The 27044-nt window shown below is 56.4% G+C and overlaps 2 protein-coding genes across 3 annotated transcripts; one reads left to right on the top strand and one right to left on the bottom strand.

Annotated features, from left to right (window-relative positions):
* Positions 1 to 56: 56 nt before the first annotated feature.
* Positions 57 to 21446, bottom strand: LOC131569503 (putative PIP5K1A and PSMD4-like protein). The gene is made up of 26 exons (XM_058821712.1): positions 21392 to 21446; positions 19585 to 19619; positions 19372 to 19446; positions 18275 to 18405; positions 17904 to 18021; positions 17198 to 17350; positions 15690 to 15989; positions 14804 to 15024; positions 13822 to 13905; positions 13610 to 13658; positions 13057 to 13141; positions 12355 to 12504; positions 11093 to 11237; positions 10284 to 10343; positions 9770 to 9833; positions 9112 to 9258; positions 6307 to 6344; positions 5383 to 5523; positions 4614 to 4728; positions 3785 to 3871; positions 2996 to 3064; positions 2445 to 2660; positions 1726 to 1834; positions 1156 to 1287; positions 972 to 1039; positions 57 to 346 (listed from the first exon to the last, which is right to left on the bottom strand). The coding sequence occupies exons 3-26, from the start codon at positions 19444 to 19446 to the stop codon at positions 152 to 154; spliced, it is 2952 nt and encodes a 983-aa protein (XP_058677695.1). The 5' UTR covers positions 19585 to 19619; positions 21392 to 21446; the 3' UTR covers positions 57 to 151.
* A 1150-nt stretch (positions 21447 to 22596) lies between these two features.
* Positions 22597 to 26865, top strand: VPS72 (vacuolar protein sorting 72 homolog). Of its 2 annotated transcripts, XM_058821762.1 has the most exons (6): positions 22597 to 22744; positions 23554 to 23706; positions 24013 to 24124; positions 24364 to 24543; positions 24951 to 25092; positions 25894 to 26865. In XM_058821762.1, the coding sequence occupies exons 1-6, from the start codon at positions 22628 to 22630 to the stop codon at positions 26255 to 26257; spliced, it is 1068 nt and encodes a 355-aa protein (XP_058677745.1). In that variant the 5' UTR covers positions 22597 to 22627; the 3' UTR covers positions 26258 to 26865. The 2 variants fall into 2 exon arrangements, with proteins under 2 accessions (XP_058677745.1, XP_058677744.1); XM_058821761.1 differs by lacking the exon at positions 22597 to 22744 and having other exon boundaries at positions 22962 to 23706.
* Positions 26866 to 27044: the final 179 nt, after the last annotated feature.

Raw genomic sequence — 27044 nt, 5'->3', positions numbered from 1 at the left:
AACACCCAACAGCTCCCCTCCGTTCCCGAAAAGCTTCCATTAATCATTCCCGGAACTGCCAAAAAACTCCTTTATTCGCACCGTTCCCAAGAGATGCCTTTAATTCCGTTTATTTCCGCAATTCCCGGCGCCGCTGCCGCGTCCGCCTCTCTCACTTCTTCTCCTCGTCCTTCCTGTCCCCGCGGTGCTGCTCGCGCTCCCCGCGGCCCTGCTCGCGGTGCGCCTGCGAGGCCAGCGAGCCCATGGCGTTGCGGATGGCCTCGTTGTTGGGATCCACGCCGGGCAGGTTCTCCAGCACGCTCTGCAGGAACTCGGGGTCCTGCATCACGTCGTAGTCGTCCTCCTCCTGCGGGGAACGCAACGGGAATGGCGGGGAAAGGGCGGGATTGGGGATCGGCCCGGGGGATTGGGGAACATCCAGGTCCACGGGAAAACCCAGGGAATGCGGGATCATCCTGGGAGATCTGGGATCATCCTGGGGAATTGGGGATCATCCCAGGGGATTTTGGGTCATCCCGGGGGATTCGGGATCGGCCCGGGGGATTTGGGATCATCCAGATCTACAGGAAAACCCAGCGAATTCAGGAATGTCCTGGAAGATTTGGGATCCCTCTGGGGGATCTGGGATCATTCTGGGGGATTCAGGATCATCCTGATCCAGATGGGTCTAGAGGGACTGGGATTATTACTGGAGTATGGAATGGGGGCCCTGGACACTCCCAGGGATGGGGAATCCAGGGAAGGAATAACCAGGGAAGGATCCAGGATCTCATCCCTAAAATCCCAAAGAAAGCAGGACAGGGAGTCCTGGAATGGTTTGGGATGGAAGAACCCTGAGGGTGACCCCGTCCCTGTCCTGTGGGTGGGATGGGATGGATGGGATTGACGGGATGGATGGGATTGAGGGGATGGGATTGGGATGGGACTGATGGAACGAGCTGGTAACGCTGGCAATTGCCAGAACTCCCCACCTTGGCGGGCTCGGAGGTGTCCATGGCCGCCCCGCTGTCCACCTCGGCCGCCTCGGCCTGGGCAAACTCTGCAAAGCCAAACAAACCCCGAGCTGATCCCGGGCAGCCCCAGGCCCCAGTCCCGGGGTTATCCCAGGTTTTTCCCAGGTTTTTCCCGGGGTTTCCCCCCGGTTTCCCCACGCACCGGCGCCCTGCAGGGACATCTGCATGGCGTAGGCGATCTGCTCCTCCTCGCTCATGGAGCTCAGGTCCGGCAGCCCCGCGCGGCCAAAGTCCGGCTGCCCGATGGTCATCTTGAGCAGGGCCTCGTCCGACTCTGCACACAGGGCACGAATGCACGGGGTGTGCAGGAATGCATGGAGCGGCCAGGAATGCCCAGGAATGCATGGGATAGCCCAGGAATCCAGGGGTGTCCCAGGAATGGGCGTCCCCACCCGCCCAGGGAAGGGTTAAAATCCCCGATGTCCAGTCTGAGCCCATCCTGATTTTCAGTCCTCCTCATTCCCATCCCATCCCATCGCCTCATTCCTATCCCACAAACCCCATCCCATAAACCCCATTCCCATCCCACAAGTCCCATCTCATCCATCTCATTCCCAACCCCGTTCCCAAACCCATCAATCCTGTTCCCATCTCACAAATCCCATCCCATCAATGCCATCCCATCAATGCCATTCCCAACCCCGCTGCCAATCCTGCTCCCAATTCCGTTCCCATCAATCCCATTCCCATCACTCCCATCCCAGCCCCTCACCATCTCCGCCGGTGGCTCCGATGCCGGCCTCCGCCGCCGAGGCCGCGGCCGCCCTGCGCGCCTCCTCCTCCTGCCGCTGCCGCTGCTCCTCCATGGACACGCGCAGGGCCTGCAAACACGCCCCAAAACAGGGACTGGGATCAGGGAAACGGGACAAAACACCCCAAAATGGATTGGGATACACCCCAAAACAGGGCTGGGGATACATCCCAAAATACCCCAAAACAGGGCTGGGGATCTGGGAGAAAACACCCCAAAACCCTGGCTTGGGGATCTCGGAAATGGGACACCCGGAGCGCCAGCACAAACACCCCAAAACCTGGATTTGGGATCTGGGACATAACACCCCAAAACACGGCTGGGCATACACCCCAAAACAGGGCTTGGAATACACCCCAAAACATGGCTGGGGCTCTGAGAAATGGGACACCTGCAGCGCCTGCAGAATCCCAAAACCCCGGATTTGGGATCTGGGAAAAGCCAGGGATGGGGGGCAGGAGGGGGCTGGGAGCCCTGGGGTTCAGTGCTGTGGGGATTTGCGGTTTTATGGGATTTTGATGTTGGAAACACCCGATTCCCAGTAATTTTGGGGTTTTTGGGGTCCCTACCAGAGCCAGCTCGGGGTCAGCACTGGGATCCACGCCGAACTTGAAGTCGGAGGCGCCCAGCCCCAGCAGGATTTGGGGAATTGGGACATTTGGGGTTTTTGGGGTCCCTACCAGAGCCAGCTCAGGATCTGCGCTCGGATCCACGCCGAACTCGAAGTCGGAGGCGCCCAGCCCCAGCATGGCGCCGCCCTCGCCCGCCAGGATGGGGGAGCTGATGAGGGCGTCGGCCAGGCTGGGCCCCGGCGGCACCGTCACCAGGTGGGAGCCGCTGCCGTCCTTGCCGTTGAGCGCCGTGATGAACGCCGTCAGCTTCTCCGTGTTGGCCTCCTGCGACGGGATCGGGGTGGTGAGGGGCTGGGAGTGGGGGATCGGGGTGGTGAGGGGCTGGGAATGGGGGATTGGGAATGCTGAGGGGCTGGGAATGGGATTGGGGTCTGGGGAGGGATCTGGGGTTTGTTGGGGTTGTGGTGCCAGGAGAGGGCTCTGGGAATGGCAAATGCGACTGTCAGCAGGTTCCCAGCAGGAACGGGGTTGGAGAGGGTTTGGGATCCAGGGAAAACCCTCAAGGCCTGCCCTCATTCCCAGGATTTCCCAGCCCCAATATGGAGCTGCAAAAGGCCCCAGAATTCCCTCTGGAACGTGGCAATTCCCAGGACTCTCACCTCCTCCCCGAAGTTGATGATGTCCACGTTGACCTTCTCCTTCTTCAGACGCTTGGCCAGCTTCACCAGCTGGGTGGGAGAGGCAGCAATTCCCTGGGATCAGCAGGATCTGGGACCTGGCCCAGCGCCCGGACCCCACTGACATTCCACACTTGGGCCTGAATCGGCTGCCCAGGGATCCATCCCAGGGATCCACCCCGGGGATCAGCTCAGGGATCCACCACAGGGATCCACACTTGTGACTCCCCCAATCCTGGGCCAATCCTGGGCTAAGCCGTGGATTTCATGGGAGCTGATCCCGTTGTTATCCCGTGTTCCCAGACCCAATCCCGCATTGATCCCATGATTATTATTCCCATTGTTATCCCATTATCTCAGCCCCGATCCCATTGTTGTCCCACAGTGATCCCAGCCCTAATCCCACTGTTAACCTGTTGTTATCCTGTTACCCCAGACCTGATCCTGCAGTGATCCCGTTGTTATCCCCTTGTTATCCCACAGAGATCCCACAGTGATTCTGTCATCCCAGCCCCAGTCCCACAGTTATCCCCTTGTTATTCCATTATCCCACAGAGATCCTGCAGTGATCCCATGATTATTCCTGCTGTTATCCTGTGATCCCAGCCCCGATCCTGCAGTGATCCCATGATTATTCCTGCTGTTATCCTGTGATCCCAGCCCTGATCCTGCAGTGATCCCATGATTATTCCCGTTGTTATCCTGTTGTTATCCCGTGATCCCAGCCCCGATCCCAGCCCTGATCCCGGTGTCGTTCCCCCCGGCACTCACGTCCTTGTCGCTGTCGTGCACGGGGCTGCCCACGAAGGCGATGATTCTCATCTTGTGGTTCTTGCCCTGCCGGTGCTTCAGCGCCAGCTGCACCAGAGACAAACCGCGGATCTGGGGCTGCTCCCAGGAAATCGGGGATCCCCTGCCTGCCCCACATCCCGGGAAAATGGGGATCTCCCAACCCAGATCCCGGCATTTGGGCGAGGTTTCTGTGAAATTCCCATGGATCTATGGTGGATTTCTGTGAAACTTCCATGGATTTATGGTGGGGTTCCACGGATTTCTGAGAAATTCCCATGGTACTCGGTGAAATTCCCATGGATTTATGGTAGATTTCCATGGATTTCTGTAAAATTTCCATGAATTCATGGTGGATTTCTGTGGAATTCCCATGGATTTACAGTGGTTTCCCACAGATTTCTCTGAAATTCCCATGGATTTATGGTCAATTTCTGTAAAATTTCAGTGGATTTATGGTGAATGTCTGTGGAATTTCCCATGGATTTATCATGGATTTCTGTGATATTCCCATGCATTTATGATGGATTTCTGTGAAATTCCCATGGATTTATGGCGGAATTCTGTGGAATTCCCATGAATTTCTGGTGGAATTCTGTGAAATTGCCATGGATTTTTGTGGAATTTCCATGGATTTCTGTGAAATTCCCACGGATTTCTGGTGGAATTCTGTGGAATTCCCATGGATTTACGCTTCACAGCCTCCCCCACCATTTCCACCACAGGGAAACCCCGCATTTCCCCCATCCAGGCCCCCGGGAGCGTCCGGAACTCCCAGGAATTCCCGGGAACCCCACACAGGGACACTCACGTGTGCCACGCGGATGCCGGTGCCGAAGGTGATCTTGCCCTTGGGCTGCACCGTGTGCAGCTTGGACAGGATGCGCCCGGTGTCCGGGGTCAGCGTGGTCAGCACCTCGCAGTTACTGCGGGGAGACGGCAACGGGGCGACACGGGAGGGAATTTACACCCCGGGACTCAGGCTGGGAGGGAACTGCCCCCCTGCGACTCAGGAAATTCCCCCTGGATTCACCCCTGGGATTCAGGAAATTCCCCCAGGATTCAGGCCGGGCTCGGCTCCAGGGCTGGCAGCGCCTCACAGCTACAGGAGCAACTCCTGGGGATTCTTTGGGAATCTGGATGGCAATTCTCCAAATTCCCAGATTTCCCCAGCTTCCAGCGATCCCCAGATCCATCCCATTCCAAGAATTCCTGAAGTTCCTACCTCCAAAATCCTCAGATCCCTCCCATTCCAAGCACTCGTTCCCAGTTATTCCAAACAGTTTTCCAACAATTCCCTGCCCCTTCTCCATGTATTTCCAGCTGAGGGATCCCCAAACCCCTCTCAGTATCCATCCCATTCCACGTGGGAACAGCCATTCCAAGAACTCCTGAAGTTCCCACCTGAAATGGCCCCAAAATCCCCAGATTCCTCGCGTTCCAAATGGAAATCAGCCACTCCAAGAACTCCTGAAGTTCCCACCCCAGAACCATTCCCCAGTCGCTGCCATTCCAGGCTCATTCCTGGTCCCTCCCAGCCGTTCCCAGCCCCTCTCCCGCGGACCCCCGGAGCCCCTCACTTGGCCAGGGTGATGAGCCCCACGTTGTTCTCGGGGTTGCTGCGCGTCTTGGAGTGGCACACGATGTTGACGGCGTCCTGCTGCGCCTGCAGCCGCGTCGGCAGGAAGTCCCCGTTCCGCATGTACTCGCTGTTGTCCACGCTGCAATTCCCAAAAACACCGGGAATGTTACAAGGGGATCCCGGGAAATTCCCTGTGTTGGGTGGTTCGGGTTTAGCTCCCTAAAATCCACTTTATTTCAGGGAAAAATGAGGCTCATTCCAGTCTAAAATGAGATTTTTATGGGAATGCGGATGTTCATCACAAACATCTGATTTTTTTGGGATAGCCAAGGCTCATTCCCCAAAATCACCTTTTCTACTATTTTTTTTGAATGGCTGATGTTGCTCCCCCCAAACCTGGGACTTTTGGGGAATTGCTGACATTCATTCCCCCAAAATGCAGGGTTTTTTTGGGGACAGGTGAGGCTCATCCCACAAAATCTCTGCCTCAGACCCTTCCTGTCCCTGCCTGTCCCCTTCTGTCCCCCCTGTCCCCTTCTGTCCCCCCTGTCCCCTTCTGTCCCCCCTGTCCCCTTCTGTCCCTCCCTGTCCCCTCAGCCCCCCCATCCCCTCAGGTCCTGTCTCCTAATGTCCCCCCTTTCCCCTCAGCCCCGTCTCCCTTTCACCCCCTGTTCCTCCTGCCCTTGTCTGTCTCTCCTGTCCCTCTCTGTCCCTGTCTGTCCCCTCATGTCCCCCCTGTCCTCTCCTGTCCCCTCAGCCCCGTCTCCCCTCAGGCCCGGCCCGCTCGGCGCCCCCGCCATGACTCAGGGAAAGCGCCCGGGCGGGCCGGGGCTGCCCGGAGGTTGCCCAGGGGTTCCCGCGGGTTTGCCCGAGGGTTCCCTGGGGGCTCCCGGGGGTGTCCCGGCGCTCTCGGGGCTCTCACCACACCATGGTGCTCTCCAGAACCATCTTGGCTCCTTCCTCCCCTCAGCGCCGGCCCGCTCCCCACAGCGCCCAACAACGCGCGCGCTGATTGGTCCAGACTCCGCCGCCAATCAGCGTGCCCCGTCTAGGCGTGTCGCATGGCGGAGCATGCTGGGAGTTGTAGTTCTGGGCGGGGCGCCATGATTGCCAGGGGACATCTCCGTCCCCAAAGGTCCCGAATTGTCCCCAAAGGTCCCGGACTGTCCCCAAAGGTCCCCTCCCACCGCCACACCCCGCGAGGTCTGCGAGGGGCTCCGAGAACAGCTTCGGGGTGTCTCCTGTCCCCCTGTGCCACCCCAGGGCTGTCCCCATGTCCTGTGTCCCCTCCGAGATGTCCCCTTGTGCCCAGGGGTGTCCTCAATGTCCCCCCCAGCCAAGGCCACCCCGGGAGTGCCCCTAAATGTCCCCTCGATGTCCCCCAAATGTCCCCAGGGCTGTCCCCAAGGTCCCCAGTCAGAGCTGGCCCCGTGTGGGGACAGACCCGAGGGTGACAAACAACTCCAGGCTGGACACGGCAGTTCCACGAACTCCATTCCCAAATCCAGGAAAATTCCATCCCCGAACCCGGGGGAAATTCCGGGGAAATTCCACGAAATCCAAATTCCCGAATCCGGGGGAATTCCGGGGGCAAAAAACCCCAGAAAATTCCAGGGGAATCCCACGGATTCCGTCCCAAATCCAGGAGAATTTCCACAGATTCCATCCCAAATCCAGGAAAATTCCATTTCCCAAACCCAGGAAAAGTCCGTCCCAAGTCCAGGAGAATTCCATTCCCAAAGCCATAATTTCCATGGATTCTGTCCCAAATCCAGGAAAATTCCTGTCCCAAATCCAGGAGAATTCCACAGATTCCATCCCAAATCCAAGAAAATTCCTGTCCCAAATCCAGGAAAAGTCTGTCCCAAATCCAGGAGAATTTCCACGGATTCCGCCCCAAATCCAGGAAAACTCCATGAAATCCATTCCACAGTCCAGGAAAATTCCATTTCCCAAATCCAGGAGAATTCCATCCCCAAATCCAGGAGAATTTCCATTAAATCTGTCCCAAATCCAGGAAAATTCCAGGAAAATTCCACGGATTCTGTCCCAAATCCATGAGAACTCCATGAAATCCGTTCTCCAATCCAGGAAAAGTCCGTTCCAAGTCCATGAAAATTCCATGAAAATCCCGCGGGTTCCCCTCTCGATCTGGGGCCGTTTCCATTCCAATTCCAGGAGAATTCCAGGAATTCCACCCCAAATTCCAGGAGGATTCCGTTCCCACTCCCGGGAAGAGCCAAATCCTCTTTTTCTCCTGGAAAATTCCCCCCGCGATTCCCAAATTTCCCCCTTTGGGAACAGGAAAATTCCCAAAAAAACAAAACCCCAACAAAAAAAATCCCCCAAAAATTCCAACCCCAGCCTCTGGATGGGGAGAATCCCCAGGAAAAAGGGGAATCATCCCAAAAATATTTAAATATTCATAAATATTCCGTTCTGGGAAGGAAGGGGGGGGGGAATGGGAAAAATAGGGGAAAAATGGGGGAAAAAAAAGGGAAAATTGGGAAAAAATTGGGAAAAATTGGGGAAAAACTTGGGGGAAAAATTGGGAAAAAATTGGGGAAAAATTGGGGAAAATTAGGAAAAGAAATTGGGGAAATTTCCCCTCCTGATGCGATAAAAAATGGGAATAAAAGGGGGCTGGGAGGGACTTTGTCTAATATAGACAAACATTCCAAGGAAAAAGGGGAAATCCACGGAATTGTCCCCGAGTTCCCTGTGCTGGGCTAAGGCCGTTCCAAGGGAAATCCGGGATTCGGGGGCAGGAAAATTCAGCTTTTCCTTAAAAAACGTGGGAAAAGGGAGAGCCAGGGAGAAATTCCCTCCCTGCTCCACGTTCCGGGGGTTTTTCGGCACAAAAAGCTCGAAATTCCAGGGTTTGTATAAAAAATGGGATTTTTCCAAGTGGGACTTTGGGATAAAGGGAGATTTTTCCATTAAAAAAAAATCAGGGATGGAGCAAAAATCAGCACCAGCCCCGGGGGCTGCTCTGGGAATTTGGGAATTTTGGGGAGTTTTGGGATTTTGGGATCCAGGTGGGAAATTCCTCACTCTGGATTTGTTTGGGGTTTTTGTTTTATCCCCCATCCCAAAATCTGCTCTGGGAATTTTGTGGGATTGTCAGAGGTGTTAAAAAACGGGATGTGGGGACTGGAAAAGTGGGATTTGAGCCGGGATTTTGGAGGGAAATCCTTAAAAAATCCGGGGGGAAATCCCGGGGTGGGCTCGGATTCACAAAATCCCAAAAAATCCCGAAAATTCCCCAAAAAAATCCCCCAAAAAATCCCAAAAACTCTTCCCAGACTGTGGGAAAAGCTTCCCAAAATTCCTGCTGGGAAAAGGGGAGCCCGGAGCTTTTCCATGATTTCTCCTCCTTTTTCCCTCTTTTCCAAGGGATTTCCCATGGAAAACCCAGAGCAAACCCCAGTTCCCGAATAAAAATTAATAATTAATAATTCCTAATTAACAATCCCAAGAACTCCCCCGGGACTGAAAACCGGGATGGGATCCCATGGAAATTCAAAAAAAAAAAAAAAATCAGGATTAAAAATCCCAAAAAAACCCCCCCAAAAAATCGGCGCGGCTCTGATTCCAGCCGGGAATTTTCCAGGAATTCTCTCCCCCTTTTTCCCATCCCAAAATCCAGGAATTCCTGGCAACTTCAGCTCCCTGCTCCCGGGGTTTCCATCCCCGGCGTTCCCGGGAGTTCCGGGGGGATCCTGACGTTCCCGATTTTTTCCGGGGCATTCCCGATTTTTTTTGGGGACATTCCCGATTTTTTCCGGGGCATTCCCCATATTTTTCGGGGCATCCCCGATTTCCCAGGGGCGTCCCCGATTTTTTTCGGGCTGTTCCCAATTTTCCAGGAGCGCTGGGAAAAGCAGGAATTCCGGAATTCCGAGGCTTGGCTGGGATTCCACCGGCGCCCGCTCACTGGGAAGAGAAAACAAACAGGGAATGAAGAAAAACTGGGAAAACTGGGAACGTTCCCCAGGGAGTGTTTGGGGTTTGTCCCGAAAATTCCCAACCCTGGGAAAGGAGGGAAAATCTGGGAATGCTCCGGGTGGGATCTGGGATATTCCAGACCCTCTGGAATGGGGGATTTTCCTCCTTTTTGGGGCAATTCCAGGGATTTTGGGGGATTTGGGACACTGCAGACCCTCGGGATTGAGGGATTTTCCTGCTTTTCCTCCAATTCCAGGGATTTGGGGGATTAGGGACATGCCAGACCCTCTGGAATGAGGGGTTTTCCTCCTTTTTGGGCAATTCCAGGGATTTTGGGCTGCCCAGAGCCGCTCCCGCTGCATTCCCGGGATATTCCAGGATCCAACCCCACCCCAATCCCAGGGAATTCCCAGTTTTTTCCCATGGAAATCACTCACAAAGCTGATCTCGGTCTCCGGCAGCTCCTCCAGCTCCAGGGGCAGGGAGGGCCCGGGGGATCCGCTGGAAAAAGGGGAAAAATGGGAATTTTGGGGAATTTCTGGGGGAAATCCAAGGAATCCCAGCCCTCAATCCCCACCCCCTGCTGCTGCTCCCATGAAATTCCCAGGAAATCCTGGGGAAACCACCGGAAAGGCATCGGAAAAATCCAGGTTTTCCCATGGAGGATGCGAAAATTCCACCCAGGAATTCCATGGAATTTACGGATGGAGAGAACATTAACATTCCCCGGGAATCCCACAGGAATTCCAGCCCTGGGAGCAGGAGAAGCGGGAACACCCCGGATTTGGGAATTTCCCAAAAACCCTGGAAGTCTGGGAAAGCAGCGAGCTCCAAACCCCAAAATCCCAAATTTGGGAAAGCAGCGAGCTCCAGACCCCGGGAATTCCCGGGGAAAATCCCATAAAATCCAAAAAAATCCCATAAAATCCAAAAAATCCCGCCTGGGCTCACCTGGGCAGGGAGGCTGCGGGAGCTGCAACGGGGCCCGGGTGCACCTCAACCCCCACGGACCTGCGGGGATGCGGGATCAGCCGTGAGAATTCCAGAATTCCCCATCTTCCATGGAGCATTCCAGGGAAACGGCCCCAAAAACCCGGGAAAGGTCCCAAACCCCTTTTCCCGATCCCAAACACCCCAGGAATGATCCCAGATCTCTCAGGAATGATCCCAAATCCCTTTTCTTTGATCCCAAACCCCTTTTCCTGATCCCAAACACCATTCCCCAATCCAAATCGCCTTTTTCCAATCCCAGACCCCTCAGAAATAATCCCAAACCCCTGTTCCCAATCCCAAACCCCCTTTTCCTGATCCCAAACCCCTGTTCCCAATCCCAAACCCCCTTTTCCTGATCCCAAACCCCCTTTTCCTGATCCCAAACCCCTGTTCCCAATCCCAAACCCCCTTTTCCTGATCCCAAACCCCCGTTTCCTGATCCCAAACCCCTGTTTCCTGATCCCAAACCCCCTTTTCCAATCCCAAACCCCCTTTTCCAATCCTAAACCCCCTTTTCCTGATCCCAAACCCCCTTTTCCAATCCTAAACCCCTCTCTTCCCAACCCCAACACCCCATTCCCGATCCCAAACCCCCTTTCTCAATCCCAAACTCCTTTGCCCAGTCCCAAACCCCTTGGCAATGATCCCAAACCCCATTCCCCAATCCCAAACCCCCTGTTTCCAATCCCAAACCCCATTCCCCAATCCCAAACCCCTTTTCCCGATCCCAAACCCCCCATTCCCAGCCCCAAATCCCTTTTTCCCACCTGCTGGGGGGGGAGGTGGCTCCGGCGCTGCCCAGGGAGGGGCTGGACAGGGACGGCGACGGCGACGGGGACAGGGACAGGGACGGAGCCAGCGCGGCCCCGGCGGCGTCCGGCACCGAGCGCGGCAGCAGGTCCGGGCGGGAGCCTGCAACGGGAACGGAAACTGGGAATGGGAACTGGGAATGGGGAACTGGGAATGGGCACAGGGACAGGGACAGGGACGGAGCCAGCGCGGCCCTGCCCAACCCCGGCACCGAGCACGGGAGCAGATCCGGGCGGGAGCCTGCAACGGGAATGGGAATGGGAAACTGGGAATGGGGGCAGGAAACTGGGAATAGCAAACTGGGAATGGGAAACTGGGAATGGGGTCAGGAAACTGGGAATGGGACACTGGGAATGGGAAACTGGGAATGGGACACTGCGAATGGGACACTGGGAATGGGGGCAGGAAACTGGGAATAGGGGCAGGAAACTGGGAATAGGAAACTGGGAATGGGACACTGGGAATGGGAAACTGGGAATGGGACACTGGGAATGGGGACAGGAAACTGGGAATAGGGGCAGGAAACTGGGAATGGGACACTGGGAATGGGGACAGGAAACTGGGAATAGGGGCAGGAAACTGGGAATAGGAAACTGGGAATGGGACACTGGGAATGGGACACTGCGAATGGGACACTGGGAATGGGGGCAGGAAACTGGGAATAGGGGCAGGAAACTGGGAATGGGACACTGGGAATGGGGACAGGAAACTGGGAATAGGGGCAGGAAACTGGGAATAGGAAACTGGGAATGGGACACTGGGAATGGGGACAGGAAACTGGGAATGGGACTGGGGACAGGAGCCTGCAATGAGAACGGGAACAGAAATAGAATTGGGAAACTGGGAATGAAGATCTGGGAATGGGGACGGGAAACTGGGAACAGGAACAGGAATGGGACTGGGGGCAGGAAACTGGGAATGGGATCGGGAAACCGGGAATGAGATTGGTATCAGAAACCTGCAATGGGAATGGAAACGGGGTGAGGAAACTGGGAATGGGAACCTGGGAATGGAATCAGGAACCTGGGAATGGCGTAGAGACTTTTGGGATAGAAATGGGGATTCTGTGGGATGAAAACAGGGATTTTTTGGGATACAAATGGGGATTTTTGGGATATAAACAAGGATTTTCCGGGACACAATCGAGGATTTTTCACGATACAAACGGGACTTTTAGGACACAAACAGGGTTTTTTGGGACAGAGCTCCCAGCTCCCACCTTGCTCGGGGTCCACGTCGGGGCCCGGGGGGGCCCTGGCGTCGCCCCCCGCCGGGTTCGGGGCCGGGTTCGGGGCCGGGGTCCCCCCCTGGCAGCTCCTCCTGGGCACGGCGGCGCCGCCGCGGCTCTTCTTGGACGGGGACGGCTTCACTGGGAAACGGGGGAAAATTCCGTGAGAAACCGGGGATACCCCGGGGGTATCGGGGAGGGAGGAGCAGGAGGAGGAGGAAAAGGGGGAAATTCCGTGAGAAACCGGGAATATCCCGGCGTTCCGGGGTCTGGGGAGGGAGGAGGGGAGGAGGAGGAAAAGGGAAAATCACTGAGGAAAGCAATTTCCAAATAAAGCGGATTTCAGGCAGGGTTTTAGGGAAAGAAAAGAAGAAGGAAAAGGTTGGAAAAGGGGGGAAAAAAATCCCTAAAAAAAACCCAAAAAACCACTTTTCCAACTTTTCCAGGGAATTTTTATGTCAAGGAAAGGAAAAACAAGGTGGAAAAAAGCAGGAAAACCCGGAAAAGGGGGAAAAAACATTAAAAAATTATTTTTCCAGCTTTTTTAGGGGACAGAGAAGGAGAAAAGCAGAAAAAAAAACCAGGAAAAAGCTGGAAAAGGCTGGAAAAAAGGGGGGAAAAGGGGAAAAACGGGGCATGGGGCGGAGATGTGGGAATTGCAGAGGGAAAAGCAGGAATTTTGTTGGCACTCACGTGGGATCCTGTGGAACACCGTGTGGCACATGAAGCGTTGGAAGCGCTCGGCGTAGAAGCTGGGCCGGTGCACGGACACCGTGTCCTGGAGCCCGGGAGAAACGGGAATGAGCCCCGGAACCCCGGAATTCCGGGCCGGAGGGGGAGCCCCGGGGGGCTCGGGGGGGAATTACAGGGATTTGGGAACAAATCACAGAGATTCGGGAGGAAATTCCAGGATTTCGGGAGTAAATTCCAGGATTTTGGGAATAAATCACAGAGATTCGGGTGGAAATCTCAGGAATTCAGGGGGGGAAATTTCAGGAATTCAAGGGGGTGGAAAATATCAAACTTTTGGGAGTTCCCTTAAAATCTGGGGATTTTCCACTGAAGTTGGGAGTTTTCCTTCAAGATTGGGGGCTTTCCATAAGAAAGGGTCAGTTTTCCTTAAAAAGGACGTTTTCCTTTCAAAAAGTTGCTTTTCCATTAAAAAATCCCCATTTTTTTCCATAAAAATTCCCCTTTTTCCATAAAAATTCCCGTTTTTCCACAGAAACTCCCATTTGCCACTCACCCCGTCGTGCACCAGGGCCTTCCAGGAGTGCTCGAGCTTCTTCACGAACCTGTGGGGAGGGAATGGAGCAGAAATTCCCACGGAATTCCCAAAACTCCCAGGAATTCGCGGGGTTTGAAGCCCACGGTGGAAACTCCCGGTCTCGGGGGGATCCCAAGGCTCAGGAAATGCGGGTTAATTAACGGGTAATTAATTAATAACGACCGACTGACCTGTAGGACTGCAGGACGTCGATGATGCCGATGTAGAGCAGCAGCCGCTCCCCCCGGGAATTCCGGGCGGGAATTCCGCCCATCCTGGGAAAAGGGGAATGGGAATGAGGAATGGATCAGGGAATGGGGAAAGGGAACGAGGAATGGATCAGGGAATGGGGAATGGGAACGAGGAATGGATCAGGGAATGGATCAGGGAATGGGGAATGGGAATGGGGAATGGGGAATGGGAACGAGGAATGGATCAGGGAATGAGGAATGGATCAGGGAATGGGGAATGGGAACGAGGAATGGATCAGGGAATGGGGAATGGGAATGAGGAATGGATCAGGGAATGGGGAATGGGAATGAGGAATGGATCAGGGAATGGGGAATGGGAACGAGGAATGGATCAGGGAATGGGGAATGGGAATGAGGAATGGATCAGGGAATGGGGAATGGGAACGAGGAATGGATCAGGGAATGGGGAATGGGAATGAGGAATGGATCAGGGAATGGATCAGGGAATGAGGAATGGATCAGGGAATGGGGAATGGGAACGAGGAATGGATCAGGGAATGGGAATGAGGAATGGATCAGGGAATGGGGAATGGGAACGAGGAATGGATTAGGGAATGGGGAATGGGAATGAGGAATGGATCAGGGAATGGATCAGGGAATGAGGAATGGATCAGGGAATGGGGAATGGATCAGGGAATGGGGAAAGGGAATGAGGAATGGGGAAAGGGAATGGGGAAAGGGAATGAGGAATGGGGTCAGGCAATGGGGAATGGATCTCAGTGACTCCCAATCAATCAATAACCAATCAATAATCAATCAATCTCACTGATCGTCAGTCTCGATGGTGCCTCCCCGCCGCGCCTCGCCCTGGATGGACTCCATGGCCGTGGAGTACAGCGCTCTCTGCGCCGCTGGGGTCCCGGTCCCCGTGAACCCCAATCAATAACCAATCAATAACCAATCAATAATCAATCAATCTCACTGATCGTCGGTCTCGATGGTGCCTCCCCGCCGCGCCTCGCCCTGGATGGACTCCATGGCCGTGGAGTACAGCGCTCTCTGCGCCGCCGGCCGCCCGCGGGGGTCCCGGTCGCCGTCGCCGTCCCGGGGGGCTCCGGCGGCCGCGCGCTCGCGCTGCGCCTGGTCCAGGCTGTGGATGGCCACCAGCAGGCTGTAATCCATGATCTTGAAACTCTGCAGCACCTGGAAATGAGAATTTGGGAATTTGGGGATGGAACGGGGGGTTCCCAACTGGGAATGGGCAAAAACGGGGTTGGACCACGGGTCGGGATCTTCCGGAAAAATGTTTCATTAGAAACCCACAGAAACAGGGAAAAGGGTGGGACAAACACAAGTTTTCCATGGAAAAAACCCAGAAACGTGGAAAAGGGTGGAACACCCCCAATTTTCCCCAAAAAACAGGAAAAAGCACAGAACACCCCCAGTTTCCCCCAAAAAACGCAAAATAGCACAGAACACCCTGAATTTTCCCTTAAAAATCAGGAAAAAGCACAGAACACCCCCAATTTCCCCAAAAAACAGAAAAAAAAGCAGAACGTCCCTGATTTCCCAAAAAAACTAGGAAAAAAGGCAGAATACCCTGGATTACAAAAAAAAAAAAAATTCAGGATAAAAGGCAGAACACCTCTGATATAAAAAAAAAAAAAAACCACAGGAAAAAAGAGCACCCCCGATTTAAAAAAAGAAAACAGGAAAAAATTCAGAACACCCCCGATTTCCCAAAAAAACCCCAGGAAAAAATACAGGACAACCCTAATCCCCAAAAAAAAAAAACCCAGGAAAAAATGCAGAACACCCCCAAATCCCCCCCAAAAACCCCATCCCACCCGAACCCCCCCGCGCCTGACCAGGCAGTCCCTCTGCAGCGTCTTGCAGAGCGCGTTGTACATGTCGGCGTCCAGGAAGAGCCCGTCGGGCAGGTCCTGCATGAAGTCCAGGTCCTTGAAGGTGGGGAAGGCCTTGTCGCGCTCCTTGGGCGAGGCGCGGCGCTTGTAGGTGGAGCCCTTGAGGTCGTACTTGAGGTGCATGCGCACCGAGCGCGGCAGCAGGTTGTTCATCACCACGATGCGGATGTTCTTGCCGCCCGCCTGCACGCAGTACAGCCCGTAGAACTTGGGCAGCAGCGTGCGCGGGTTCTGGTTCAGGTTCTGCAGAGAAACGGGGAGAGAAACGGGGAGTGAGCTGCAGGGGCGCGGAGTCTGGGGGTTTTGGGGGCTGTTATGGGGGGTTTGGGGGGGTTTGGAGTGGTTTTGGGGGGTTTTTGGCAGTACAGCCCACAGAATTTGGGCAGCGGCATGCGCGGGTTCTGGTTCAGGTTCTGCAGAGGAGGGAAATGGAGAGTGAGCTGCAGGGGCACGGAGTTTGGGGGTTTTGGGGGCTGTTATGGGGGGTTTTTTGGCAGCACAGCCCGTACAACTTGGGCAGAGACGTGCGCGGGTTCTGGTTCAGGTTCTGCACAGAAATGGGCAGGGTCTGCACAGTCACCAGGGTTTGGGGGGTGTTATGGGGGTTTGGGGGGTTTTTGAGTGGTTTTGGGGGGGTTTTTGGGGGGTGTTATGGGGGTTTTGGGGGGTTTTTTGGGGGTTTTGGGGGGTTTTTTGGCAGCACAGCCCGTAGAACTGGGGCAGAGACGTGCGCGGGTTCTGGTTCCGGTTCTGCACAGAAATGGGCAGGGTCTGCACAGTCACCAGGGTTTGGGGGTGTTATGGGGGTTTTGGGGGGGTTTTGAGTGGTTTTGGGGGTTTTTTTGGGGGGTGTTATGGGGGTTTTGGGGGTTTTTTTGGCAGTACAGCCGGTAGAACTTGGGCAGCGGCGTGCGCGGGTTCTGGTTCAGCTTCTGCAGAGGAGGGAAATGGAGAGTGAGCTGCAGAGGCACGGAGTTTGGGGGGTTTTAGAGTGGTTTGGGGGGGGGTTTTGGGGGGTGTTATGGGGGTTTTGGGGGTTTTTTTGGGGGTTTTGGGGGTTTTTTTTGGCAGTACAGCCCATAGAACTTGGGCAGCGGCGTGTGCGGGTCCTGGTTCAGGCTCTGCACAGGAGACACATGGGGAGGGTGCTGCAGAGGCACGGGGGTTTGGGGTTTTGGGGGGTTATGGGGCGGCTATGGAGTGGTTTTGGGGGCTGTTACGGGGGTTTTGGGGTTGGGGATGTGTCAAAATCACAGGTAAAATGTGGGAAAAGCATCCAAATCCCCCAGGTTTGAAGGGCTTTGTATGAATTGTTGGGGTTTTCCATGGATTTTGGGCATTCAGGGTTTGGAAGGGGCATGCGAGCCCAGTCCTGCTGTCTCCAGTGATCCTGCTGGGATTTCCCAGGGCTGGAATTGCCAGGGAATGCCCGGAATTTCCAGCTCTCTCACCATGTAGTATCCGGGCAGGAGCTTCTGCAGGAACTCGGCCTCCTTGTGCTGCACGGTTTTGATGATGAATTCGTCGTCGCTGCTGACGTAGAACAGCGAGCCGCTGGCGCCCGAGTTGGAGAGCTCAATCAGGGGCTCGCTGCACAGGGAGTACTGTGGGGACACAGCGGGATTGGGATTGGGGATTAGGAATTTACTGGGGACAGCAGGGGAATGGGATTGGGGATTTGGGATTGGGATTTTTCTGGGAACAGCAGGGGATTGGAGTTTTCCCGCTCAAAACAAGCAGGGGAATGGTTTGGAGAGGGGAAGGGCAGCCAGGAGCGGCTGGGTGGCAGCACGAGGGGAAATGTGGAAATGTGGGAAGGAGAAAGGGAAAAGGTGTCCCAAAATGTGGGAGAGGAAGGAAGAAAAATGGGAAAAAAGGGAGAGAAAGAGGAGAAAGAAAAGGGGGAGAGAGAAGAGGAAGAGGAAGAAGAAGAGAAGAGAAGAGGAGAGGAGAGGAGAGAAGGAAAAGGGAAAAGGAAGACAAAAGGGAAAAAGGAAAAAAGGAAAGGTGAAAAAGGAAAACGGAAAAAGGAATTCCAGGGAAAGAAAATGAGAAAAGGGAATGCGAAAAAGGACCAGGGAAACCCAGGGAAGGGAAAGGCATTCCGGGGAAGAAGAAGGGGAAGGAAAAGGGAAAGGGATCCCGCCGGCAGCTGACCAGGTAGTCGTCGGGGCGGATGCCGAAGAGCTCCCGGAAGTAGCGGAAGGCCACGGGCGCGTAGGTCTTGAAGCGGAAATCGTTGTAGTGGTGGGCGGGCGTCAGGTTGCTGCCCTCGCTGCGGGGGGGGGGGACACGGAACGTTCCGGAATGGGGCTGGGGGGTCCCACGGGGAACGGGGGGGGATCCCACATGGAACATTCCGGAATGGGGCTGGGGGGTCCCACGGGGAGATCCCACACGGAACGTTCCGGAATGGGGTTGGGGGGTCCCACGGGGAACGGGGGGGGGGATCCCACACGGAACGGTCCGGAATGGGGTTGGGGGTCCCACGGGGAACAGGGGGTCCCTGAACCCCTCTGGGTGCTGACCTGGGGAAGAAGATGCTCTCCACGACGTAGAAGTCCTGCATGAGCACGTCGCGCTCGGGCTTGGTGCTCAGGCTGCCCACGGTGTGCGTGATGCCCAGCTGGATGGCGCCCTTCAGCGCCGACGACGTCGTCTGGGGGAACGGGGGGAAAGGGGGAAAATGGGGTTACAGCGGGGTGGGAACGGGAACGGGAATTACAGCTGGGAACGGGGAGGAACGGGGGAATGGGGTTAGAGCGGGAAAGGGAACGGGAATGGGGGGAACTGGGGCTTACAGAGAGGATGGGAACGGGAATAGGAATGAGAATTACAGAGGTAATGGCAACAGGAATTACAGCAGGAATGGGAATGGGAGTTACAGCGTGAATGGGAAAGGGGATTGCACCTGGGAATGGCTGGGAATGGGAATTACAGCAGGAATGGGGAACAGGGCAAACAGGGGTTACAGTGAGAATGGGAATTACAGAGGGAATGGGGCGCATACAGTGGGAATTACAGCTGGGAATGGGAATTACAGCTGGGAATGGGAATGAGAATGGGAATTACAGCTGGGAAAGGGAATCACAGCGGGAATGGGAACAGGAATTACAGCCGAGAACAGGGAAACAGGGTGGGTACAGAGGGAATGGGGCTGGGAATGGGGAAACAGTGGGGATTACAGCAGGAATAGGGGAAATGGGAATGACAGTGGGAATGGGAATGGAGCTGGGAACTACAGTGGGAATGGCAATGGAGATGGGAATTACAGCGAGAATGGTGCTGGGAATGGCAGGAGCACAGAGGGAATGGGAGGGATTTGGTGGGAAAGGCAATGGGGACTCAGTGGGAACGGGAACAGAAATTCAATAGGAACGGGAGAGATTCAATGGGAACGGATGGAATTCAACAGAAATAGGAATTCCAATAATTCAATGGGAATGAGAGAAACTCAACAGGAATAGAAATTCAGCAGGAACAATTTAATTGCATGACAATTAAAATGGGGGGAAAATAAACCCAAAAATTCCCTTTTTCCTCCGTTTCCATGGAACCTCCTCCCATTCCCACAGCGATCCCGGGCAAAACTCCTCGGGAAAAGGGAAAAAAAGTGAAAATTTACCTTTTTGTAGGTGGTTTCCCCCGTGGAATCCACTCCTCTGTGGCCTTTCCGGATGGTCTGGGATCCTCCTGGCATCTTGGGAAAAGAGAAAAAACGGGAAGAGAGAGAAAAAATTGGAAAATTCATTTTTACAGCGTTATTCCCACCCAAAACCACCTGAGAAACTTTGGCAGGAAAATCTGAAATTTGTGATTTTTCCAGCCTGGAACTCACCTCAGGAGTCAGGGACTTTTTGAAGGTGTTGGATCCTGCCAAAAGAAAGGAAAATCCACACTCAGAAAGAATCAATCCCACAAAAGCAATGGAAAACCCCAGAAAACCCCCAGAAAAACGGGAAAACTCCCACAAAAACAGGGAAAAGTCCAACAAAACACAAAACCTAAATTATCCCACCCACACACGCTGCTCTCCTGGGGTTTCTGGAGCCAAATTCCCAAAAAGCCCCGCGGATAAAGAGTCAGAAAATCAGGGATCAGGCCTCAAACTCTTCCAGGGAAAATTGAGGAGCCAGGAGCTCCTTCTCAGCTGGAATTTTTATGGATATGAACCCAAAATTTAAGGTGGAAAAGTCAATTTGGAGCTGAAAAAAGTGGGATAAAGGGCTGGATTCTCCCAGCAATCCTGCCAGCTTCAGGAAAAAACGGGAAAATGAAAAGCCCCGGTGTTAAAAGCTCCAAAATCGGCGGTTTTATCCCCAAAAAAGCCTCCGAGGCGGCAATCCCCGATTTTCCAGCCCTTTCCCCGGCTCCCGTCCCCGCTGGTCCAAACAAATCCCGGGGCTTTGCTGCTCTGGGATTTTTCTTGGATTTTGGGAGGCTTTGCTGCCCGATCCCGGGCTCATTTTGTGATTGTTTTGTGATTTTTCTGGGGTTTTTCTGGGATTTTTCTGTGTTTTTTGGGGATTTTTCTGTGGTTTTTTTGGGATCCCCGCGAGCCGATCCCGGGCTCATTTGGTTGGGTTTTTTTTTGGTTTTTCTGTGATTCTGGGATCCCCGCGAGCCGATCCCACCCCCGTGAGTCACCGCACGGGAACGGGAATCGGATTTCCCTGGCACCGACACGCTGCTCCCTCCCCGCCCCGTTCCCCACCTTTTTTATTTTTTATTTTTGGGAGTTTTGGGGCCTCTCGGGTCCCCCCCGAGCGTTCCCAGGTGTTTTGTAGAAAAAGGAAAACTCGGAATTCGGTTTTTCCAGGGAAAAGTTGGGGCTGGGCTCCCCCCATGGCACCTCAGACACCCCCGGGAAGCTCCAAGGGCCCCAAAACTCCCCCGGGAAGCCCCAAATCCCCTCCCCAAAAGAGTCCCACACTTCTCCAAAATAACCCCATAAAGACCCCAAAAACCCCACTCAGCCCCAGAGTTTTACACCCCCAAAAAACCCTGAAGACCCCCAAAATCCCCATCATCCCTAAACTTCTATACCCCAAAAAACTCCCCAAACCCCCTGAGTCTCCCAGGCCTAAACTCATCCAAAACACCCCAAAACCCCCCCAAAAAACCCCTCAGAGCCCCCTCACGCCCCCAGACCCCTCATAACCCCCTGGTAACCCCCAATACCCCCTCATAACCCCCAAATCCCCCTCACAGCCCCAAAATTCCCCTCATAACCCCCCAGATCCCCCTCCTAACCCCCATAATCTCTCTCATAACCCCCTAAATCCCCCTAATAACCCCCCAAAAAGCCCCTAAATCTCCCTAAAATCGCCTCACGCCCCAGAGCCTCCTCACCCTCACGTTGCCCCCTCAGCCCCTCACGCCCCCAGACCCATCATAACCCCTATAATTCTCCTCATAACCCCCCGAACCCCACTCATAACCCCCAAGATCCCCCTTATAACACCTATAAGCCCCCTCATAACCCCTACAATCCCCCTCATAACCCCCCAAATCCCCCCCAGACCGCCCCATTCCGCTCACGCCCCCATTCCCCCCTCAGCCCCTCACGCCCTCAGCCCCCCCCGGCCCTTCCCTCGCCCCCGGCCGCCCCAGCCGCGCCCCCCGGGCCGGTTCCCGGCCGGTACCGCCGAGGCCGCCGCTGCTGCCGCTGCTGCCGCCGGACTCGGGCCCCGCCGCCGCCGCCGCCATCTTGGAGCGCGCGCTGCGCCCCCCCCCCCCCTCAGCCCGCCCCCGCCCGCCACGCCCGGCCACGCCCCCGCCCACACGGTCACGCCCCTTTCGGGACAAACCACGCCCACTCCGCGTATTGACACTGCTTATGTGGGCACAGACACGCCCACCTGCGGTTCAGCCCCGCCTATCCTATGCACGGCTCCACCCCCTCACGGCTAAGCCGCGCCTCTTCACATTCCACTCCGCCCCCCTCCATGCCGAGCGTCACCAATCGCGCGTGGCCACGCCCCATTCTGTGCCAGACCACGCCCTTTCCGCGCTCAGCCCCGCCCCTCCCGGCGCGCCCCACGCGGCCGTGGGCGATGGGGGCAGAGGGGGCCACGCGGGCGGGCCAGCACGGCGCATGCGCGGCCCCGACAGCGGCTCCGCCTTCCCCCGCTCGTATTCGGCCCAGCGGCGTCACGTGACGGGCGGAGGGTGGGGCGGAGTGACGTCACACTGAGCTCATTGAGCACAACGTGAAATGATGTCACCCTCATGCACTCCGAATCAGTGACGTCATGGGAGCGCACGCGTTCTCATCCTGTGACGTCACAGAGCACACACACACACACACACACATCTCCATCCTGTGATGTCACACTGCTGATTTATGCATCGATGTGCCTACCCTATGAGGTCACAGAGCCACAACCCTGCCCTGTCATCCCGTGATGTCATAGAGTGCCCACACTCTGTCACATGACATCACAGCTGTCACACCCACCCCACGACGTCACCCCACACACTGGGAACCTCCCCAAAAAACCCCCAAACCCCCCAGAAAGTCCCCTAAAAATACCCATTTTTGACTCTATAATCCCCATTTTTCCCCCTAAATGCCCCATTTTTTTTCCCAAAATCCTGGTTATTTCACCCAAACCAAAAATCCAAAAATTCCCCCAAAACAACCCCAAAAATCCCCCATGATTCACTCACATAATGGCGCCACCCCAAACACAATGCCGTCACGCCAAACACAACGCCACTACCTCGAACACGCTGACGTCACCCCGATGGCGATGACGTCACCCGCAGTTCCCCCTCTCCCCGCGCGGTGTCGCTGTCTCCGTCCCCGCCCATCGATCGCTCGGCGCTCGCCGTGTCCGGCCGCGCGGCGGCGGCAGGCGGGCGGGCGGAGCGCCGAGATGAGCCTGGCGGAGGGCCGCGCCCCGCGGCGCACGGCCGGCAATCGCCTCTCGGGGCTGCTGCAGGCCGAGGAGGAGGACGAGTTCTACCAGACCACCTACGGCGGCTTCAACGAGGCGAGCCGAGCCCCGGGGGCGCGGCGGGGGCGCGGCGGGGGCGCGGCGGGGGCGCGGCGGGAGCGCGGCGGGAGCGGGCCCGGCGCTCCGAGCGGGGCGGCGGGAGGCGGGAAGCGTAAGGGGAGCGGGGGGTGCCGGGGGATGTCGGGGGAACGGGGATGTGCGAACAGTGCGGGGTGTTCCGGGAGGAGCTATTGGGGACCCCCGGGTGCTGCATCCCTGTGCGGTTCCGGGACAACGGGATAAATCCCAGGATAACGGGTCCCAGGCGGATCCATCCCCGTGTCCCACCGGAGTCTGGGCACAACGAGCACTGTGGAGATCCCTGCGTGGGATCCCATGGTTCCCAACGTTCCCACACTCCCAGCATTCCCCACGCCAGGCCTCAGTGGGATCCCATGGCCCCCAGTCCCAACATTCCCAATGTTCCTGTTGCCCCGGGAGTCCAGGGATGATGAGCGCTCGGTGGGATTCTGTGGTTCCCAATCCCCTGTTCCCACCATTCCCACCATTCCCATATTCCCAGTACTCCCCATCCCAGGAGCCTGGGGACAGTGAGTCCTGTGCAAGATCCCTGGGTGGGATTCCATGGTCCCCAGCATTTCCGTATTCCCGACATTCCCGATGTTTATCCCACTCCCAGGAGTCCGGTGATGACCGGTACCGCGGCGATCCCACAGTTCCAAATCCCAGTGTTCCCAACGTTTACCCCACTCCCAGGAGCCCGGTGGCGATGCCTGCCTGGGCGATCGCTCTGCAGGACCCCACGGTTCCCGTTCCCACCGCTCCCAATGTTTCTGTTACCCCAGGAGTCCGGCGATGACGAGTACCGCGGCGATCACTCCGACAGCGATGACGAGGTTGACTCTGACTTCGACATCGACGAGGGCGACGAGCCGGGCTCGGAGCAGGACGAGGCCGAGCCCCGCCGGCGGCGCCGCGTGCTCACCAAGGCCTACCGGGTACCGAGCCCTTACCGGGCCTTTTCCGGGAAAATCCTCCCGTCCCGAGCCCTTTCCGGGGATACCGAGCCCTTACCGGGGCTGCTCCGGGGAAATTCCCTGATCCTGAGCCCTTCCCGGGGGTACCGAGCTGTTCTGGAGGTACCGAGCCCTTACCGGGGGCTTTTCCGGGGAAATCCTCCCGATCCTGAGCCCTTCCCCGGGGTACCGAGCTGTTCTGGGGGTGCCGAGCCCTTCCCGATGCTAATCCCGGGAATTCCCGCCCATCCCGGCCGGTCTGTGTCCCCCCTCCGTCCGTGCCTGCAGGAGCCGCTCAAGAGCCTGCGGGCCAAGAAGGCCGAGGGGCCGCGGGGAGGCGCCCAGCGGGGCCGGGAGGCGAAAGCCGCGCCCCTGGAGCTGCAGGAGGACGGCGGAGACAGTGAGCGAGGGCGGGATGGGGATGGCAGTGGGAGTGGGGATGGCGTGGGGATGGGGATGGGAGTGGGGATGGGAATGGGAGTGGGAATGGGGTGGGGATGGGGTGGGAGCAGGGTCATGGTGATCCCAGCTGGAAATGGGATCCTCTGGGGGAGCTGCTGGTTCTCCAGGGGTTGGGATGGGGATCCCAGGGATCTCTGGGTGATCCACGGGTCTGTGTTTGTTCCCGTGTCTCTCCAGGCAGGAAGCACATGCGGCAGTCCACCACGGAGCACACCCGGCAGACGTTCCTGCGGCTCCAGGAGCGCCAGGTGCAGTCCAAGAGGAAGAAGGGAGGGACGAGCTACGAGCGGCCCCTGACGCAGGAGGAGCTGCTGGAGGAGGCCAAGATCACCGAGGAGATCAACCTGCGCTCCCTGGGTGAGAAACGGGGTACTGGGAATGGGGTACTGGGAATGGGAGCGGGGCTGGGACAGGGCCAGGATCACCGAGGAGATCAACCTGCGCTCCCTGGGTGAGGGAACGGGGTTGGGATTGGGAATGGGGCTGGGATACTGGGACAGGGACACTGGGAATGGCACAGGGATCCCAGGATCAGACTTGGCAGCGCTGCAATGTCCCTGTGCTGGGCTGAGCTGTTCCTGCCCCATTCCTGCCCCCATTCCTGCCCCCATTCCTGCCCCCATTCCTGATCCCATTCCTGCCCCATTCCCGATCCCATTCCTGCCCCATTCCTGCCCCCATTCCCGATCCCATTCCTGCCCCCATTCCTGATCCCATTCCTGCCCCCATTCCTGCCCCATTCCTGCCCCCATTCCCGCCCCCAGAGAACTACGAGCGGCTGGAGGCAGACAAGAAGAAGCAGGTGCAGAAGAAGAGGAAGATCGTGGGCCCCGTGATCCGCTACTGGTCGCTGACCATGCCCCTGCTGCCCGAGCCCGGCCGCGATGACCCCGTGGACGTCGAGGGGTGAGTGCCCCAGAGCCCCAGATCCAGCCTGGGGCTGCCCCCGAGGGGCTGGGCAGCGCCCCAGAGCTCCCAGACCCCAAAATCCCGGTTCTGGGGGGGCATTTGGGCACTGGATCCCAGCCTGGGGCTGCCACCTTGGAACCCCCTAAATCCCATGGGAAAAGCAGGTTTTGAGCCCCAAATCCCATGGGAAAAACAGATTTTGGGCTCCAAATCTCATGGGAAAAGCATTTTTTGAGCTCCACCTTGGCAATCTCAAACTCCCCATTGGAGTCACAGTTTTTGAGGCCCCAAATCCCTTTGGAGTCGCAGTTCATGGGCACCACCACAAACCCCAAATCCTCCATTGGAGAAGCAGTTTTTGAGGCCCCAAATCCTATGGGATTCACAGTTTCTAAGCACCACCCTGGCGATCCCAAATTCCCCACTGTATCCTCACCTTTGAGCCCCCAAATCCCTTAGGAATTCCCCCTTTTGGGTCCCCTTCAAGGGCCACCCAAGTCCCCCATTGGACCCTCACCTTTCAAGCCCCCAGACCCCTTAGGAATCCCCCTTTTGGCCGCCCCAGATCCCCCATTGGAGATGCACTTTCCGAGCTCCCAGACCCCATAGGAATCCCCCCTTTTGGGTCCCCTTTGAGGGCCACCCAAGTCCCCCACTGGACCCTCACCTTTCAAGCCCCCAGACCCCTTTGGAATCCCCCATTGGAGCTGCACTTTCCGAGCCCCCAGACCCCTAAGGACCCCCAAGCCCCCTGGTGGGATCCCCAGCCCCGTCCCCACCCCGTCCGCTCCGTTCCAGGCTGGACCCCGAGGCGCAGCCGCCGTCGCCGGCCAAGTGCTCGCGCACGTTCATCTCCTTCAGCGACGACGCCACCTTCGAGCGCTGCTTCCCGCGGGCGCGGGCGCCGCGGCTGCCGGTGCGGGAGCTGTGCCCGGTGACGCACAAACCCGCGCTCTACCGCGACCCCATCACCGACATCCCCTACGCCAACGCCCGCGCCTTCCGCATCATCCGCGAGGCCTACCGCAAGTACGTGACGGCGCACGGGCTGCCCAGCGCCGCCGCCGCCGCCGTGGGCACGGCTGCAGGGGCCGGGGATGGCACCGGGGCACGGCCCGGGCGGCAGAAAATCGTCATCAAACAGAGCGTGCCCAGTGCCTGACACCACGGATATGGGATTTGGGGTTTGGGGTGTTGGGGTGTTCTTCCTATAACAGCAGAAAATCGTCATCAAACAGAGCCTGCCCAGTGCCTGACAGCTGGGGTTTGGAATCTGGGGTTTGGGGTGTGGTAATGTTCTTCCTAAAATGGCAGAAAATACCATAGATTTGGGATTTTGGGGTGTCGGGGTGTTCTTCCTAAAACGGCAGAAAATCGTCACCAAACAGAGCGTGCCCAGTGCCCGAGATCCCAGATTTGAGCTTTGGGGTGTCGGGTTATTGGGACTGACAGCTGTCATGGTTTTGTTGCGGGGCTCCTTTCCCAAGTGTCAGCAGTGCCTGAAATCCCAGGATTTGGGGATTTGGGTCACCCATTTGAGTTATGATTTTTTTGGGGGTCATTGTTCACCAGGGGTGTCGGATGAGGGAATAAAGTTGATTTGGGGGTTGGTCTGTGTGGGGTGGTGGTAGCCCCTTTTTCCAGGAGTTCCTACAATAAATAAAGAAGTTTGCAGAACCCTTTTCCAGAAATCCTACAAAAAAATACAGGGTGGGAGCCGTTTTACCAAGAAATCCTGCAACAAACAAGGTTCACGAACCCATCATTTTCCAGAAGACCCTACAATGAATAAAATGTTTATGGGATTCCTTTCTCCAGAAAAGCCTAAAATAAAGTTTATGGGATTCCTTTTTCCAGAAGAACCCACAAAACATTCCCAGCTCCCCCAAACCCCATTTGGGGGGGTCCAAACCCCCTTCACCCCCCGAATTCGGGGCTCGTGGGGCCAA

The sequence above is a fragment of the Ammospiza caudacuta genome, chromosome 30, assembly GCF_027887145.1.
Source record: "Ammospiza caudacuta isolate bAmmCau1 chromosome 30, bAmmCau1.pri, whole genome shotgun sequence".
Taxonomy (NCBI): Eukaryota; Metazoa; Chordata; class Aves; order Passeriformes; family Passerellidae; genus Ammospiza; species Ammospiza caudacuta.
This window is presented reverse-complemented; position numbering and strand designations above follow the sequence as displayed.